General features: G+C 41.7%; 1 protein-coding gene across 9 annotated transcripts in view; it reads left to right on the top strand.

The window, feature by feature from the left end:
• The window catches only part of KIF21A (kinesin family member 21A), a 96,325-nt gene that overhangs the window by 36,170 nt on the left and 40,424 nt on the right, over nucleotides 1–19,731 (top strand). For 5 of the 9 annotated variants that reach the window (XM_081877796.1, XM_081877800.1, XM_081877798.1 and 2 more), the window contains exons 6-12: nucleotides 1,682–1,849; nucleotides 3,848–3,963; nucleotides 7,219–7,414; nucleotides 8,739–8,928; nucleotides 10,605–10,668; nucleotides 12,479–12,682; nucleotides 17,330–17,368. In XM_081877796.1, coding sequence (XP_081733922.1) covers nucleotides 1,682–1,849; nucleotides 3,848–3,963; nucleotides 7,219–7,414; nucleotides 8,739–8,928; nucleotides 10,605–10,668; nucleotides 12,479–12,682; nucleotides 17,330–17,368 — 977 coding nt within the window. The remainder of the gene's footprint in view (nucleotides 1–1,681; nucleotides 1,850–3,847; nucleotides 3,964–7,218; nucleotides 7,415–8,738; nucleotides 8,929–10,604; nucleotides 10,669–12,478; nucleotides 12,683–17,329; nucleotides 17,369–19,731) is intronic. The other 4 variants (XM_081877802.1, XM_081877799.1, XM_081877803.1 and 1 more) reach the window with 1 other exon arrangement.

Below are 19,731 nucleotides of genomic sequence, written 5' to 3'. Positions count from 1 at the left end.
AGTGGTGGTGTGCGTTTAAAGTTGTGTGTGTTTGTGTAAGCTGTGGGGGATATCTCTGTAAGGAAAGTATATTTACACTTAAAACTTTCATAGCCTAAAGCTTAGTGCACTAAGAAATAATTGGGCCCTTGTCCTTAATGTGTTTGGTGTCTTTAGAACTCCTATAAAGACACCAAACACATTAAGGACAAGGGCCCAATTATTTCTTAGTGCACTAAGCTTTAGGCTATGAAAGTTTTAAGTGTAAATATACTTTCCTTACAGAGATATCCCCCACAGCTTACACAAACACACACAACTTTAAACGCACACCACCACCAAAGGTTCTAAATACTATATTATAAAGTGTTATGTTAGGAATACGCAAGTACAGAACATTTTTGTTTTAAATTACAAACATTGTGACCATGAGAGTATCAGTCCTTCAGTGTTTCAGCTTCCTTTATAAAAGCGATTTAATTTGATTTGAAAACATGCGAAGTATGCTTATTAGAAGGATTTTGCTTCGCTTCCAAAATATATTATCCATCCATGCATGTAGGCATATGTTTGAAGATGTGAACCTTGGTTTTAATTGGCTTTAAAATAGAAAGTATGCATTTAAAATGAAAATGGGGTGGTCACAGGAGCGGAAAGCCTTTGACTTGCTTTCTGCTGAGTTAACAGAAAAGAAAGAAAGCTCTTTGCCATTATGAACATATTTTTCTCAGTTACAGATAGGTAGCCGTGTTGGTCTGCCATAGTCAAAACAAAACAAATTCCTTCCAATAGCACAAAGTTGGTCTTTAAGGTGCTACTGGAAGGAATATTTTTCTCAAGCACTTTTGTTTATATACTGGAAACGTTTCAGCTACGTGAAAACTGTAGTGTGCTTATGACGACAGATGTCAGGATGATTTATATTTTTGTCATTTATCCTCTTGAGTTCTGTACAAAAATCCTTTCACTTAAAGAAAAATAATTCATGCTAATAACAAATGTTTGCTAAAAATTTCATTGTCAGCGGCAAGATTGTAGATTCTGAAACCTATTAATTGTTATGGAGAAGTGGTTTATGAGATTATACTTTTATTGCCTGGAGTTTGATCCTTCTCTTCTGAAACTTTAATGAACAACTCACATTTCCCCCCTCTACTGGTAGCTGGAAATATTACAGGGTCTCTTTTTCCTAAGGATGGATTTTTAAAAAAGAGTTGAAAGTGGTTTGGAAGAGTCCCGCTGTTGCTTCAGATGCAACAGACATCACAGCTTTTTGAAACAATGCAAAAACCTATTTACCCAGAGGCAAGAGTGGGTCACATGTGCAAACTGTAAAAAATATTTTTAATGTAAACCTTCAGCTTAAGATATGGCTCTAGTTTAGGATTCCGGTTAATGAGGATAATAGCTTCTTTATTCTAGTTTATCATCTAGTGAATGCCGTCTGTAATTCTCTGGGAGTAGGGGAAAGCATAGAGGCAGTTGTATTCTTCCCCCCACCCCCATTTCACTCTCTTCTTCTGCAGAGATTTCTAAAACTTGCTTTCCTAAAGAGGGTTTTAATAGACCCACATTTGCTGTTTTCCTCTCTTTTTGCCCTGTGTTGCTGGGAGCATGGCTTAAATAGGGAGAGGCAGTTTGTTGGTCTTTAAAAACACATCGCTCTCTTAGCAGCCTCACTGGTCTTCTTTCTTCACCACAGGACAACATGACAGATAACAGAATGATATCGGAGTCATCTCAGCTAAATGAGTTTGAAACCCTTACTGCTAAGTTTCATTTTGTGGATTTGGCAGGGTCCGAACGATTGAAGCGCACAGGGGCCACTGGGGAGAGAGCAAAAGAAGGCATTTCCATCAATTGCGGACTAGTAAGTACTACCTTGACAGCATTTTGATCCTCCTCGTTTCCTAAAATCATTACATACCACCTTTCATTACATAAGAAATACCAAGGCAGTTAACCAGGCAGTAAGAAAGAGCGTCTCCATCCCCATCGTTCTGCCTGGACACTGAGGTCCAGCACCGAGGGCCTTCTGGCGGTTCCCTCGCTGCGAGAAGCCAAGTTACAGGGAACCAGGCAGAGGGCCTTCTCGGTAGTGGCACCTGTCCTGTGGAATGCCCTCCCATCAGATGTCAAGGAAATAAACAACTATCTGACTTTTAGAAGACATCTGAAGGCAGCCCTGTTTAGGGAAGTTTTTAATGTGTGACATTTTAATGTATTTTTAATCTTTGTTGGAAGCCACCCAGAGTGGCTGGGGAAACCCAGCCGGATGGGCTGGATACAAATAAATTATTATTATTATTATTATTATTATTGGAATACAACAATAAAATCCATAATGGCAAAACAGGAGTTAAAATAGCAATATCATTTACAGTAGGCAGAAATGCCAGGAACTGATATTAATGGTCAGGAAATACCCAGGTAAAATAGGTATATTTTTAATGGAAGAGCCCCGGAGTTTGTGCCAACCTGTCTTCTAAAGCAGTGTTTCCCAACCTTGTGCCTCCAGCTGTTTTTGGACTACAATTCCCATCATCCCTTGCCACTGGTCTTGCTAGTCAGGGATGATGGGAGTTGTAGTTCAAAAACAGCTGGAGGCACAAGGTTGGGAAACACTGTTCTAAAGGGAGCAAATTCAACACAGTAGGCACCAGCGTGGAGAAATTCCTTCTCTGTACCACAGTGAGATAGATGTCTGCAAGCCATGCCATGTTTTACAGGGCCTCCCCCAGCTGTTTATGGCCTCATAAGCCAATACTAAAACCTTAGAAGAATCCCTGAGGCAGACATATACTTAATGCACAGGACCAAGGATTGCAGCGCTTGGATCACATTCTTGCCAATTATTTCAAAGCTATGTGGGGAATGTAACTAGCCAACTGTGGCTAGTTTTTAATGTTTGTCCCACTGTTTGCATTCTACCACCATGCCATTACAAACGAACTGCTCTTTAAATGTGACACGGGACTCTTCGTTTAGCTGTTGCAGTTTAGCCCGGCCGTCATGTCCCTATAATTGAGATAGTTGATGAAACAGCAATTGCTGTACTGCAGTATAATAGCTGTACTGCAATATAGAAGAGAAGAAGAGGAGTTTGGATTTGATATCCCACTTTATCACTACCCTAAGAAGTCTCAAAGCGGCTAACAATCCCCTTTCCCTTCCTCCCCCACAACAAATACTCAGTGAGGTGAGTGGGGTTGAGAGACTTCAGAGAAGTGTGGCCAGCCCAAGGTCACCCAGCAGCTGCATGTGGAGGAGCGGGGAAGTGAACCCGGTTCACCAGATTACAAGTCTACTGCTCTTAACCACTACACCACACTGGGGCTATAAACACTGCATTGCCATAAACGTTGACTTTGACTTGCTATTGGAGCTAACGACATTACACTGTCTGACACTGGAGCAAAAAATGTTGATATTAAATTATACTTGTTTTTTGGGGGGGTTGTTGCTTTTTTACAAAAGTAAGCCTGAAAGATATTCCAGAGCCAACTCTGTACTGGGAAAAAGGGTTCTGTACATGATTACCTTGCCTGGGGTGCAAAAATGGACCATTCCATTTGCAGGAGAGAACTGTGTGAAGCTTTTTCTGGCAGTTTCCCTTGCATCAGGTCTTGTGACTAAACGGGCAACTCATTTCTAAAATAGAACAGTGGCTTGCGTCTTTGACAGTGAAACCTACCGCAGTGGAAAAGGACAAAGTATAGTTCTGCTGACTGTACTCTTCACTCCCTCACATTTTCTGACTCTGCACAATGCTGCTGATTCTGATTGTGTCAATACTTATGTGTGTTTTTGGGTGGTGCTGTTTTTGTGGGGCAGAATTTTATTAAAACAAATGTTGCATATGTTATAGTTGGCGTTGGGCAACGTAATAAGTGCCCTGGGAGATAAGAGCAAGCGGGTCACTCACGTACCGTACAGAGATTCAAAATTAACACGACTGTTGCAAGACTCTCTTGGAGGAAACAGGTACAAGCAATTTTTTTTATTTAAAACCATGTTTGAAAGAGATGTCACAAGAACTTTGATTAATTTGCTATTGATGGAACTAAAGTGTGTTAGAATACAATAAAATAAGAACCACACTGGCGCTCTCTCTCTCTCTCTTTCTCTTTCGTATAGCTGAGCTGAATTAATAGAATTGGTTTTTCTTCCTCAGCAGTGAAAACACAGTAGCACAATTCGTCTTTTTGCTCTGGGTTGCCTGGAGAATGATGCAGCCCCATAAATAAAAGAGGAAATTACCACTTACCCCTTTTAAAATCCAGTAGCACGGACTGAAAAAAACTCACAAGGGGGAAACAAACTAATGTAGAGAACAAGTAAATGATCTGTTTAATAGGAATACTTACTTAGACCCCTTTTAGAGAGACAGTAATGCAGTTAAGCTTCATTTGGATGAAAGCTTAAGGGAGTGGTTTTCCAGTAAAGGCTTCAAAAACAAGGCCATTTAGAAGTCAAGAGTTTCCTTGAATTTGTTGTGCTGTAGAACTCTTAACACTTGCAACTTAATGAGAGAATGTGCAATTGAGAATCCTCAACTCGGCCAGTTTATTAAAGAGTTAGTAAGCTTTGCCACGGGACTCGGGTGGCACTGTGGGTTAAACCACAGAGCCTAGGACTTGCCGATCAGAAGGTCGGCTGTTCGAATCCCTGCGACGGGGTGAGCTCCCATTGCTCGGTTCCTGCTCCTGCCCACCTAGCAGTTCGGAAGCACATCAAAATGCAAGTAGATAAATAGGTACCACTCCTGCGGGAAGGTAAATGGCATTTCCGTGAGCTGCTCTGGTTCACCAGAAGCGGCTTAGTCATGCTGTACGCCGGTTCCCTCGGCCAATAAAGCGAGATGAGCGCTGCAACCCCAGAGTCGGTCACGACTGGACCTTTACCTTAAGCTTTCCTGTGGGAATACCTACTGTATACTTTTTTCCTTAATTTTGATCCCATCCTCCCATTACATCCTCCTGCAACATCCAGATTCTTTACCATCTTGGTTGCCCTCCTCTGCACATGTTCCAGCTTGTCAATGGTCTTCTTCCATTGTGGTGCCCAGAACTGGACATAGTAATCCAGGTGTGGTCTGACCAAGGCAGAAGAGAGCAGGGCTCCTCATTTCCCTTAATAGGGACACTATACTTCTGTTGATGCAGCCATGCCCCTACACAGCCATGCCCCTTCTGATACTGTACAATAATCTTACAGTTGTGCAGTAATAACAATTAGGGGTACATTGCAACATTCAGTGCTGATCTGTGTGTTGCTTTTCAGCTAGATCTGCTGTTTTCTGTGCACATACATGGGCAAATGATTTGTAGTATCTTCTTTCAGATAGTGTTTTCTATTAGGTTCCATTGGATGTAACAGAACTTGCAAACCATTATCTTGAAACTGAAGCTCCCTTGTGCTTTCACTGTTATTAATTGCTTAGTTTTGGAGCATATAGTGGCTTAAAAGCTCCCCTTTCATGCTCGTTGGGTCACTCTCGGATTTGCAGACGAGAGGTCCTGCTGCAGAAATATTAACAGGTCCCGACTATCGCTACACACCACTGATTGTGCAAGCAGCCTCCTGCCTGTTCAATCTTTGGCTCCAACCCAATGGCTCCAGTGAAGTGAAACTATGCACACGCTTCTGATTTCATTTTTCTCCACTGTAGCCACTGAAAGAACAAGCGGCTTTTGAAAGATGGTTGTTCAGTTCAGCAGTGCAAGTGCCTTTGGCGGGCATGAAAATAAGTACACTGCTGTGCTAAACCTTATTCATGCATCTAAATCTGCTGAATATTGACCACATTCTATTGGTATACACTGCAAAGAAGCCTAATCTAAAATAACCCTCAGACATGACGTACTACTGTATTCAGAATACAAATAAGCATTGACGTTCTAGTAGCCTATTTGATTATTATTTTTTTAAATATAAATGCCAAGTGAAAATATTTAAAGCAAAGGCAAGAAAGCAGCCTCTGTTTCAGAGATTGTAACTTGCAATAAGACGAATTCATGGTGTTGTGTAATAATACAGATGGGTAACAATTTTCATTCATTCCTTAGTTAAGCTATAGTATATTTTTGCTGGAGAGGAGGGTGGAGGATGTTGGGAAAGGTCACAACTTACTATTCAGTGATAGGGACAAAATGAATTGCATTGTAAGCAAAAAATAAAAATCAGAGAGCCGTAATAGCAGGCGGGGGGCGGCAGGGGGACTAGAACAAACAAAAGATCCTGTGGAAACGTATTGGTGACTAATTCCACAAGGTGGCATTTCCACACATAATTATGCACTTTCATTTGGATGCTTTGTAATCTGCTACTAAAATCAGAGAGCATTTTAATAGTCAGCACTTTGGATTATGTACAAAACGACATAATATTATGCTTGTGTTTTGTTCTCAGCCCAATTAAGGTTCTAAGAGTTAACCCACTACTGCTCATATGGTGTTTTGCTAAGTACCGTATTTTTTTCTCTATAAGATTCACTTTTTCCCTCCTAAAAAGTAAGGGGAAATGTGTGTGCGTCTTATGGAGCGAATGCAGGCTGCGCAGCTATCCCAGAAGCCAGAACAGCAAGAGGGGTTGCTGCTTTCACTGCGTAGCGATCCCTCTTGCTGTTCTGGCTTCTGAGATTCAGAATATATTTTTTTTCTTGTTTTCCGCCTCCAAAAACTAGGTGCGTCTTGTGGTCTGGTGCGTCTTATAGAGCGAAAAATACAGTATATTCACTTCATTGCTTGGAGATCTTGCAGATATGCCTGTGTTTAAAATATTTTTATAGGATCAAATAAGTGCGCAGGCCTTCAGAATAGTGTTAAAAGATACAGCTGTACTTCCAGCAGCTTCTATAAAGAAACAAAAATAGGTCAGTTTTGGTCTTCTGCCCGAGATGAAATTCATCAGCTGATACACTCGTGATTTTCATTTTGTTTTGTGCAGCTGTGTTCACCATTGTGCCTTGTTAAAATGCTGCAAGCTGCAACTTTAATTTGTTTATTCATTTAGAAAGAACTTTCCCCCCATGTATTATTAGTAAGGTGCAAATAATTTCTGGATACATTTCACATACCTTTGGTTGGGAACAATAAAAACAGTTTTCCTTGGTTTTAAAGCTCTGATGAAGCATGTTAGTGCATTCATCATCTTTTGTTTATATGTAGCAGTGGCACACAGTGCTACTCTTGCTTTTTTGCTTCCGTTGATAAAACATGGACTGTTTTCAACCTGCAGCCAAACCGTCATGATCGCCTGCGTAAGCCCCTCAGATAGAGATTTCATGGAAACCTTGAACACTTTGAAGTATGCCAACCGGGCACGAAATATCAAGAACAAAGTGATGGTTAATCAGGACAGGGCTAGCCAGCAGATTAATGCTCTGCGGAGCGAGATCACGCGTCTCCAGATGGAACTCATGGAGTATAAAACGGTAATACTCATTATAATGTTTTCCTCAGTAGTCCTTGGCTGCTACATTAAACCATTTTGCATGTCCAGTTTTGCTCCTCCTCTTCACCTCCCTCCATGGTAAAGAGAGGCATGTGTTCCTCATATAATTGATTTTTTTTTTAATTAAAAAAACCCCCATATGCTTCAGAGTGGGACAAATGGGTACTTGGTTGCCATCAGCAAAGTTTAGTTTACATTCTGGAAACTCCAATGTTTCCTGTAAGCCAGATAAGCTAATTCATATCAGCTTCTGCTAGCTCCAGACACCTAAGTAGCCATTTCCTGACAGACAGAGCTTGTGACTTTTTCCAACTCCGGGTCCACACTGTCCTTTCTGCTGTTGGCAAAAACCTGATTAAAAATATCAGGTTTGCAGGGATATGCTTCGCAAGTCAGTGAAATAAGAACAACACAGGGGAGAGAGTGAATCCTGCTGTTGCTATTATTATGCAAATATTTTGTCTCCGAAAATCATAAATCAGGCATAGCCAAACTTGGCCCTCCAGATGTTTTGGGACTACAATTCCCATCATCCCTGACAACTGGTCCTGTTAGCTAGGGATGATGGGAGTTGTAGTCCCAAAACATCTGGAGGGCCAAGTTTGGCCATGCCTGTCATAAATGATCTGGCACTCCCACCACATATGTAATATACAGTGGTACCTCGGGTTACAAACACTTCGGGTTACAGATTCCGCTAACCCGGAAGTAGTACCTCGGGTAAAGAACTTTGCCTCAGGATGAGAACAGAAATCGTGCAGCAGCCGAGTGGTGGCAGCGGGAGGCTCCATTAGCTAAAGTGGTACCTCAGGTTAAGAATGGACCTCCGGAACGAATTAAGTTCGTAACCAGAGGTACCACTGTATGTGCATTTGTGGCACATTTGAAACCAGTGAACTTCTGGGTAGATTTTGTGTAACCTGGCCAGAATTAAGGACCAGAGTAGCAACAGTTTATACTAAACCCTGCTTGCTGATAAACTTATTGGAAACCTTCTCACAGCGCCCCAAATCTTGACTCATTTCTGCTCAGAAATGCTAAAATCCAGGACTTGCACCTGATGTAGTAATTTAATAAGTGTAAGGTTTCACTTTTCTGCAGCAGAGCTCACTCTCTCCTTCCCCCACTTCCTTCTAAATCTGTTACAGTGGTTCCCCAACATCTGTAGCAGAATTGGGGATGGAGGGCACAAACACAAATCCTTCCACTAATGGGTTTCTTTTTCACCCTGCTCTAGCCATCAAGTCATTTTACTGAGATCCATTAACAATGTGTAATTTGTAGTTGTCTTTATCATCTGTTAGGGCAAAAGGATTATTGATGAGGAAGGTATGGAAAGCGTTAATGACATGTTTCATGAAAATGCCATGCTGCAAACAGAAAACAACAACCTCCGAGTCAGGATAAAGGCAATGCAAGAGACTATTGATGCACTGAGAGCCCGAATCACACAGCTTGTGAGTGATCAGGCTAACCAGGTCCTGGCCAGAGCAGGTACTGTGTACTCTTCTCACTGAAAAATCTGTCTACAAAGGTTCTTGGGCATTGTTCACCTCCTTGTTTCACAAGTATAGGGGCTTCCTCAAGTTAGTAATGCACAGAGGCAGAGGGAGTGCAGACTTCAGGTTTGTGAAATCTACTAGGTTGGTGTGTGTGTGTGTCTGTGTTTTACTGGAACCCAAAGGTTTGTCAAGGGACGCGGGTGGCACTGTGGGTTAAACCACAGAGCCTAGGACTTGCCGATCAGAAGGTCAGCGGTTCGAATCCGTGCGACGGGGTGAGCTCCCATTGCTCGGTCCCGGCTCTTTCCCACCTAGCAGTTCGAAAGCACGTCAAAGTGCAAGTAGATAAATAGGTACCACTCTGGTGGGAAGGTAAACGGCGTTTTTGTGCGCTGCTCTGGTTCACCAGAAAGCAACTTAGTCATGCTGGCCACATGACCCGGAAGCTGTACGCCGGCTCCCTCGGCCAATAAAGCAAGATGAGCGCCGCAACCCCAGAGTCGGTCACGACTGGACCTAATGGTCAGGGGTCCCTTTACCTTTACCTAAAGGTTTGTCAACTAAAACTAGGAGCAAAAAAATGCAGCTACAATTAAAGAACAGGGCATGCCTGAGCACAATTTGAACTATGAAATTTATTTTCACTACCAGAATTGAACTAAGAACAAAACATATGTATGCCGGTATTTCATTATATATTACACACACACACACACACACACACACACACATACACAAACACACTATAATTGATTTTATAGCTGCAAACTGCTTAGAAGCTGTTTTGGCATATAAATGGCATAAACAAGTAAACAAAAAAAAACCTCACACAAAAGTCTTCATTTCAGCAGCCTAATTTAAATGTAAAATGTTGCTTTGTTTGTTGCTATTGTTAATCAAGAGAGAATTGGAAACCCTTTCCAATCTCCTGCAAATTTCCCAGAGATCCCCAGTGGATCCCTATCTACATTCTGCCCATTCCCAAAAATAGATAATTTGAGTAAACCTGAACTGTTCCCCCACCCCCCGTACATTCTGCGAACTAAGCCTTTCTTGTACACATTCAGTAATAATGTTAATCATAATTTATTATTTCTACCCTGCCCATCTGGCTGGATTTCCCCAGCCACTCTGGGCAGCTTCCAACAGAAGGTTAAAAATACATTAAAACATCGGTCATTAAAAACTTCCTTAAACAGGGCTGCCTTCAGATGTCTTCTAAACGTCAGATAGTTGTTTATTTCTTTGGCATCTGATGGGAGGGCGTTCCACAGAGTGGGCACCACTACCAAGAAGGCCCTCTGCCTGGTTCCCTGTAACTTACCACTGATTTGTCTACATAAATCCATATTTCCTGTGAACCCCTTGGCACAGGGCTGGCCCAATACATTTTGGGAGTGAAGATCTACATCAGGAACAAGGGGAGAGTGCAGCAACGGAAACAGCAGGCAGTGCATTCCTTGGAAGCTGGTTCTGCTGCCCCTGTGGATTGTGCCACCCGAGGCGTCATCTCACCTTGCCTCATGGGTGGGCCAGCCCTCCCTCACCAAACTGCCTGTGGAGATTTAATTTCCCCTTCTGAATATTAAATGCTGGTCCCCATGCAATCCTGATAACAACATTTTGTGTCTGTCTGCCATTCTAATAATGGTTGTTGTCTTTTTAAAGGAGAAGGTAATGAAGAAATCAGCAACATGATTCATAACTACATCAAGGAAATTGAGGATCTCAGGTATTATTCATTTGACATCTTTTGTGATTTTGTCTTGCTTGCGTTTTCCCCCTAGAATGTAGAATCTATGTGTAGCTCTACCAGTCTTTGTGGTTAAAATGTACTGTCTATATGTGTAACGTGGTAGGACTCTGGTTAGTGGTTCAGCACACACCATGGCTCTAAAAAGCATTGTTCTTCATGCCAAGGTTATTTCTAATGACCCTGAACAGCAGTTGTCCAATAATTAAATAGCTGACTTCCCAGAAAGTATAATTAGAACAGAACATTATCAGTTCCTGTATTTGAGCTGCATTAAAGTGCATTCACGTAGCTCTGTGAGCATTTTCCACCGGATCTTTGGTTAATCTGTGTTTGGTATCAGAGTGGGACACACCAAAGGACCCCACCTTTTTGTTTGTTTGTTTTTTGCCTTATTCTTACTGCTAGTGAGTGTGTGACCTTGTTTGGAAATGTTAGACCATGATTTAGCGGTCTGTGAATGTAGCTGCTCATGTGCTCATACGTCCCCTTTCCTCATTTAGTATGGCCTCAAGGAGAAGGATAGAAGCTTTTGATTCCATTTTTAGCTAACCACAGTTAGCGCTGAGTTCAAACTTAGACAAACTGTGGTTAGTTGACTATCAGTTTACTGAACTGAGAAAATTTCAAATCAAGATTTATGACATTGGCTTGTTTCAGTAGCCTTCAGCTAAGACTGAGAACCATATTTGAGCATTACAGTGGTGCCTCGCAAGACGAAATTAATCCGTTCTGCGAGTCTCTTCGTCTTGCGGTTTTTTCGTCTTGCGAAGCACGGCTATTAGCGGCTTAGCGGCTAGTAGCGGCTTAGTGGCTTAGCGGCTATTAGCGGATTAGCGGATTAGCAGCTATTAATGGCTTAGCGGCTTAGCAGCTTTAAGAAAAAGGAAAAAAACTTGCAAGAACTCGCAAGACGTTTCGTCTTGCAAAGCAAGCCGATAGGGAAATTCGTCTTGAGGAATGACTCAAAAAACGGAAAACTCTTTCGTCTAGCCAGTTTTTCGTCTTGTGAGGCATTCGTCTTGCGGGGCACCATTGTATATCTGAACCAGATCACATGCACCTGTAAATGTATCCTCTTATTGCCCACTCTGTGAATCTAATGAAAGCTGTTGGTAGAGCATGAGACTCTTAATCTCAGGGTTGTAGGCTGGAGCCCCACATTGGGCAAAAGATTTCTGCTTTGCAATGGATTGGATTGGATTGGAATAGATGATACTTGTGGTCCCTTCCAACTCTACAATTCTATGATTCCATGAAATAAGCTTATTAGTCTTTAGGTTGTGTTGCTGCTGCTGTAATACATTAGCAAGAAAGTACATTGGTACAAGGTGCTTAAACATCACTTGTGAAAACATCTGGCATTAATATAATATTGCTTTCATATGGCACCCCAGGAACCCATTTTAGTATAGTGGTACCTCAGGTTACATATGCTTCAGGTTACATACACTTCAGGTTACAGACTCCACTAACCCAGAAATAGTACCTCGGGTTAAGAACTTTGCTTCAGGATGAGAACAGAAATTGTGCTTTGGTGGCTGCAGTGGGAGGCCCCCATTAGCTAAAGTGGTGCTTCAGGTTAAGAACAGTTTCAGATTAAGAACCTCCAGAACAAATTAAGTACTTAACCCGAGGTACCACTGTATCTTTATTTTTATTTATTTTTAAAATGTTTGTATGAAGCAGTTGGCTAGAACCTTGAATATTCTTTTAGAAACATATTTAACAAAAATGTATACTGACATTTTCCGTTTCTGCTTTCATTTCTACAATTTTCTGTGCCCAGGGCAAAACTACTGGAAAGTGAGGCAGTGAATGAAAACCTTCGGCGCAACTTGTCGAGAGCCTCAACGAGGTCAACGTACTTTGGTGGCCCCTCTGCGTTTTCTGCTTCGATGCTTCCCTCTGATAAAGAGACAATCGAGATTATTGACTTAGCGAAAAAAGACTTGGAAAAACTGAAGAAAAAAGAAAAGAAGAAGAAAAAGAGGTACCATTTAAAACTACGTTTGCAAAGAATGCTGTCTGTTTTAACCAGGGAACGGTTAATTGTGAGATGAAGAAAAGTCCCCCTTTGGGCACTTGACTGCAATAACTGCCACATAAATCCTGCACACAGTTAGCCAAGTCTTCAGCTCTACAGTCTGCAGCTATGGCCTGGTTTGCATGTAATGTTGAACCTTGGTTAACACTACATACGCAAGCTAAAATGAGTCTGAGCATAGCGTTGGGCTTGTTTGCTCCCATCTCCCCTTCTTCTCCTATACAGCTGGGAGAATGGCTTTTCTAGCATTTAGTTTCACTTCAAAGAATTCTGGCGTGTTATATACAAACCCACGATGGTTTGAAGCAAACCCTGGTTAACGTCTAAACAAGATAACATCAGACCATGTGTTGTGAAACTAGCTTGTTAAACTAAGCAGAGTTCATTTTAAACTACAACCTTTTGTCCATACATTACAGTAAGCTAGGATTCTTTGAAATGAAACTAAGTGCAACGAAGTTTTTCTGCCAGCCGAGAAGGGAATGTGCAAACCTGAAGCTTTTGTCAGGCTCATTCTATTTTGTGCATGTAGTGCCAAATCATGGTTTAGTGTTGCATGTGAACTAGCTCAGTGGATTATGTACATATTCTTACTTGGAAGAGAATACTGAGCTATGAATGTTTTGGAAGCTCTAGTTAAAAATAAAAGTTCTACTAGGTATAGTGTAGTTGCTTGATTTGAAAGACACATATAGCAGCCATTGAGATTTACATTGGTTATTGTTAAAATGGCTTGTTTTTCTTTCTTCATACCCTGCCTATGTATGCCTGACTTGCAACATCACTGCATTTCCATACTCCGTTTGATTTCCCCCTTAACTTCTAATCCTCCAAAATCTTCCATCAGCCACCAGATTATTTTAGGCTGTGTTAATAAGTAAAACAAGGAACCAGTAACTATAAGCAGTTTCCCTACAGGTAGACAGTTGTCCTTCATTTCCTATTTAATGACACTTACATTGTGTTTTATCTATGTGCAACAAGCTTACAGTGAAACAAATACATCAGTCAGAGCAAACACATTCATTTTCTGTTTGATTATGAGTGTATACTGCTTGCTAACTGGCTGGTTTTTTTGTTGGCTAAATATAAAATACAACAGCCGGTTGCTGTGGAAGTAGCAGCCTAAGATGAAGACCTTATAGAGAGGCCTTCCCTCAAATATGGTGATTATATCTAGAAGGTATCCTAAACTGGGTCATTAGTCTCTATCTGTGTGTTGGCCATTTTCTTCTGTAGCCTGGAAACAGATCTGAACTCCAGAACTTCATTTGAATGACTTAGTTTTACATGACTGAAGATGAGCCATTTAAACCTGCTTTTCGTCTAATTCATAATCATCATCAACTTTTGATTGAAAATCCCCAGTGTCTTTAATTTCCCCCTCCCCCTTATAATGGTAACTGAGGAAAGAAAAGATAGGCTTTGTTAGTTTTGAGTTAAAACTAATTCTGAGGTCAAGTTCACAAGACTTGACAGCTCTGCATAAGTGCATAAGGATAACTGAACTAGGAAGTTGTGTCAGAAAAGCACAATTTACTTGTAGCCCAGTTTTGTATTTTAGTATTGTGACTGTGTCTCTGAGATACAGAGCAAAATCGTTGTGCCTGTCACCTTATCGCTGAACTTTGATGTATGGCTGCAGTTTCAGGCTTCCCCTTGGAGAAACATAGATGTCCTTGGAAGCTTATCAGTTTTTTTTCAGTAGTAAGATTTGCATGATCTGAAAAGGCCTCTTGTTCACCACTAACACTATGTTCCTAAAACATGTTGTGGTGCTGGGTTCTGAAGTACTCATGGGAGACTTCAACTACCCTGATATCTGTTGGAACTCTGCCAAGAATGTAAGGTCCAACAAATTTCTCAGTTGCCTCGCTCACAATTTCATTTCCCAGAAGGTGGAAGAAGCAATAAGGGGGGTTATCTGTCTTGGACATGGTCCTCACCAACAGGGAGGAACTGATTGGCAAAGTGAAAGTACAGGGAACCTTGGGTGCAAGTGATCATGTTTTCTTGAGTTTCATTATACAGAAGCAAGGGAAAATGGAGTGTAGTCGGACGTGCACTCTGGACTTTAACAAGGCTGCTTTCAAAAAATCCAATGGTCAGAGAAAAAGAGGTGGACAGACAAACCACAAAAGCACTGTGGTCAAGGCTGGGGTGGTGTGCAAGGAAATGTTTGCAATGCAGAGGAAAACCAGTTTACTTTCCTAATGGTTTGGAGTGGAGAACATCTAGCCTTCAGCCAATCTTGGACTGCCAGAGAGCCTCGTTTGGCCCATGAGGCCATTTCCCTCAAACCATAGCCACCTGTCAGTCAGCAGGGAACAGGCACTCACAGCCAAAACAGTTAGTGGGGGGTGAAAACCTGCTCAGTTTGGCTGTGTCCCAATTGTGGTCTACAGAAGTGGTCTACAGGGTTCTTTCTCCATCAGCTGATGGGCAGGAAGTGGGGAGAAGGAAGTGCTTTGCTAGTCATACACTTGGCACTTCTTAGAAGTGATGAGCGTAGAACAGGCAACGCCGCTTGTGCTGCAGTTCCCAACACCCAGCTGCCAGTCATAATGATGTCATGTGATTGATATGTGAGATTGAAAAGGTTGCCTACGCTTGCTGTCGTCTGGACATGCATTTCTGCAGTATTTGTACTCTTCTTTTTCCTAAGGTTGTCGTAGTTTCTCAAGATCACGGTAAAAGTTGTCTAGAGAGCAATGGAAATAATAATAATAAAATAATAATTTATTATTTATACCCTGCCCATCTGGCTGGGTTTCCCCAGCCACTCTGGGTGGCTTCCAACAAAATGTTAAAATACAATAGTCCTTCAGATATTAAAAACTTCCCTAAACAGGGTTGCCTTCAGATGTCTCCTGAAAGTCTGGTAGTTGTTTTTTCCTTTGACATCTGGTGGGAGGGTGTTCCACAGGATGGGCGCCACCACCGAGAAGGCCCTCTGCCTGGTTCCCTGTAAGTTCGCTTCTCGCAGGGAGGGAACAGCCAGAAGGCCCTCGGAGCTGGACCTCAGGCAGAACGATGGGAGTGGAGAGGCTCCTTTAGGTATACTGGACTGAGGCCATTTAAGGCTTTAAAAGTCAGCACCAACACTTTGAATTATGCTCGGAAAGAGTTTTAGCAACCTGCTTTTAAAAATATTTAGCCAGAAATAAGAGGTTTTTTACACTGCAAGTTAAAATGATACTGTAAATGTTTAGAGCTTAATGAGTTTTGGAAGATTCTTCCAAAATACCTATATCTTTCTCAGCTAAGGTATTAAAAAATTCTGCATCGTTATCATTCGCTACTGCATATTCCATTATATTCTCCATTTCAAGTTGGTCTATAATTTCAGTACCATATTAAGATTTCAGCAGTCTCAAACTTAATCATGCACATAGATCTCCACTGCTGGATGCCTACATCTAATGCAGAAGAATTTCACCTTTTCATTTCTTCTGAGATGTGTTTTTCGTTTTTCTAACAAGCACTAATGGTCATATTTTGAATTCTAAAAAAATTATCTCTGCATTACAACGATGTAAAGAGTTGGGGGGGGGGATTCAGAATGCACGGTGGAATAAGTTTTTAAAGTGTGCGTGTTTCAAAATCTTAGGGCTCAATTTTTTTCAGCTGGGTAGTCGTCCGTTCTCATAATATGGCTTAAGCACAGCACTTCCTGAAACTGAAAACACGTGTAACGTGTCCATTAACTAAGTTTTCCTGCAGAAGGAAATGTCCAGTTTGCAAACCGTTATAACCCCCCGCCAAATATGATAAAATTGTCCTTTTTTAAAAAAACAACAACCCAAACGAAAACACCAAACAAAATAGCTATATGTATGTCATTTAGTCTGCTGTTCCTCCAAAGAACTTTGAAAAAACTTGCAGCTAAAGGACATAGTTTCACTACTAAAGCTGATTGTGTGCCTTCAGGAGGCAGTTGTGATAGGAGCAAACAAGCCAGCTTGTTTGGCAGTAAATGATGGCAGTAAATGGCTTCCTCCTATTGAAAATGCATGGATAGATGCATCACCCCTAGGAAGCCTTCCTGTGCAGCTTATGTTCATTTCAGTGGGACCTGCACAGGAAACCTTCCCTGTATGCAGGATCTGTTCTGTTTTCTACCAATTTTCCAGCTATCGTTCCCTCTATATCCAATATCCAAGCTGTTAAGTTCTGCCTCCACCCACAGACAAGAGAAAGTTAGCAGCAGGCTTGGGAAAACCTGATTTGTTTTCAGGAGTACAAAATAGGTTTAGGCCACAGAATGCTGAATGAATGTTTCCGGAGGGAACTGAAAACAGTGGGGGACAGACAAGGTGCATGGAATGTAGCATATGGAGTCCTGAACAGGGAGGCCTCTGCGCTGCAACATCTTGTTGCAGGGTCCCGTTTGTGAAGAATGTATTGCCTTTTTACAACTTGTGATCTTTTGACAGTGTATTTTTCCTTTTCAAAGAAAAAAAGAAAATCATTTGAAATCCACAAGCTCATGTGTCATCTTTTCTTAACCTTCTTGTTGCTCTCGCTTTTCACTGTCTGGTTTGTCCTTCATTGGCTTGGCCCTTCCAATACTGTACCCTCCTGCTTTTGAAGGCTGCAGAAACTTGAGGAAAGCAGTCAAGAAGAAAGAAGGTTGGAATGTTTCACAGGTTTTTAATTAAAATGTCATTTTTTTAAAAACAAGCAAACCACAAACTATGCCACATAGATCTAACCCTAGAATTTAATCACATGGTTGTGGTTTTTATTTTTTATTGCAAGACTAATTCCCCTCCCTGTTATAGACACACACACACACACACACACACACACACACAGTGCGAGCACATAAAACACTGACGCATATACCTCGGTTTAAAGTTAACCAGAGCAGTTTAAAGGGGCTGGGTGTAAACTAGAACCCATTTCAAAATACCCATTGTTGAGATCAATGCATAATCTGGAGACAAATGTAATTGTTTCTATATTCAACCGATTTTCCTAACAGCGGCCTAATTCAACTGAAACTCTAGAGTATAACTATTTTAACTTCATGAACAGCAAACAGTTTTCATTCTGGCTCAGATTCAGTGAATTGGGTTATGCCAAACTTCCTTTACATATATACTTTAAGGCAAAGCAGAGCTTCCTGCACCATGAAAGGCAAGGACACTGGTTGGCTTAGGTCCAGAGTGGTACTAATAATTCCACTGATAATTATAAATACTTATCAAGATGCAAAAGAAATATGAACGCAATTAAGATATAGCCTATAACTTTTTTATTTTTAAAAAAATTAATAAAACTACCGACAAAGAGAGAAGATTCCCAAGGATAGCATTTTGCCTGTTATGCCTACGTAGAATCAGAATTGGAAGGGACCCTGATTTCTAGCCTAACCCCCTGCAATGCAGAAAATGCACATCTTCCGAAATACTTCACTTCTTTCTTAAACCTAGACCCAAACCTTCTTTCTTAAGCCTAAATGCTGCAGGTTTTTCGTTTTCTAAAAGTTCATAAGCAAAGGTTAATGGTAATCTAACCTTAAAATCTGCTCTGCTAAAATTATTATCTGTGTTCCATAGGCCTGTGCTTTGCTAGCTGTCAGTGGCTACTGACTGCGATGGCTGTGTTATATTCGTGCCCCCCCCCCCCCCCGCAGAATACCAGATGGGGAGAGAGCTGTTCCATTCAAGTCCTGGTTGGTCGCTGTGTGGACATAATTCTGGAATTGATGAGCCTTTGTCCTGATCTTATCTGTCCACTGCCAACAGTGGCCTTCAGAGATTATTTCCCCTATTTTGCAATTTGAAATAGATGAAGAATAGGGTAAGAGGGTAGGATGATCGCTAGACATCCCAGGGCCTTCAGTCCAAAATGTAAAAAAAAAAAAAATTTGAGAAGCTTTGGGGGAATAATATCTTAAGGATGTGTAGGGTGATGTCATTGGTGGAGTAACTGTTTGTCAAACCAGGATGAAATCAGACAAGCACATCAAATGTGCAAAACTAACTAATCGGATGTGGGTGGCACTGTGGTCTAAACCACTGAGCCTAGGTCTTGCTGATCAGAAGGTCGGCGGTTCAAATCTGTGCGACGGGGTGAGCTCCTGTTGCTCGGTCCCAGCTCCTGCCAGCCTAGCAGTTCGAAAGCACGTCAAGTGCAAGTAGATAAATAGGTACCACTCTGGTGGGAAGGTAAACAGTGTTTCAATGCGCTGCTCTGGTTCGCCGGAAGTGGCTTAGTCATGCTGGCCACATGACCTGGAAGCTGTCTGCGGAGAAACGCCGGCCTCTTTGGCCAGTAAAGCAAGATGAGCGCCACAACCCCAGAGTCATCCGCGACTGGACCTAACGGTCAGGAGTCCCTTTACCTTTACCCATGCCTACTGAGAAGTAAGTCCTATTGAATTCAGGATTGTGGAGTTAGGATTAGGTTAGCCACAGTGTGTACATTGGGAATAACTAGCTTTGCAGTCAGTTTTGCAATCTATCTTCAGGAGCGAAGGGAGTCATTATGGGATTGGGGCTTCCTGGAGAGCCAATCTGTTCCCAGGATGCATTAGGCATGGGATTTCTTGTAAAGTATTAATGATCTTGAGTATAGAGCGTGAGTCAGTTGTGAACTCACGTTTTACAAGAGCATTGATTCAAGTTCAAAGAATTGCAAGGACGATCTTAACATACCAAGAAGCGGGCGGACCAAGATGACTGTGTGGATTATTAATACACCGTAGAGGGGAGAAGATTGGAAGCATGTGAATAGGAGAAGAAAAGGCTATAAGCCACCTATTCATCTGTTTAGGTCTGGGAATCTAAAGGATAACAGCTGTGGCAGCAAAGCATCTCACTTGCCTTTTAGCACAGATGGGCTCCATGGAAGCTGCCTGGAAAAGACTTCGTACGGGAGCTCCATGCAGCTAGTGTCACTTTTTAAAAAGATACTTGCCCCTCTTCCTCTTGTGTCACTAGAAATAGTCACATTGGGAAAGAAGGTATTAAGAAAGGGTGGCTTTC

Source organism: Podarcis erhardii, assembly GCF_964252035.2.
Source record: "Podarcis erhardii genome assembly, chromosome: 10".
NCBI lineage: Eukaryota > Metazoa > Chordata > Lepidosauria > Squamata > Lacertidae > Podarcis > Podarcis erhardii.
This window is presented reverse-complemented; position numbering and strand designations above follow the sequence as displayed.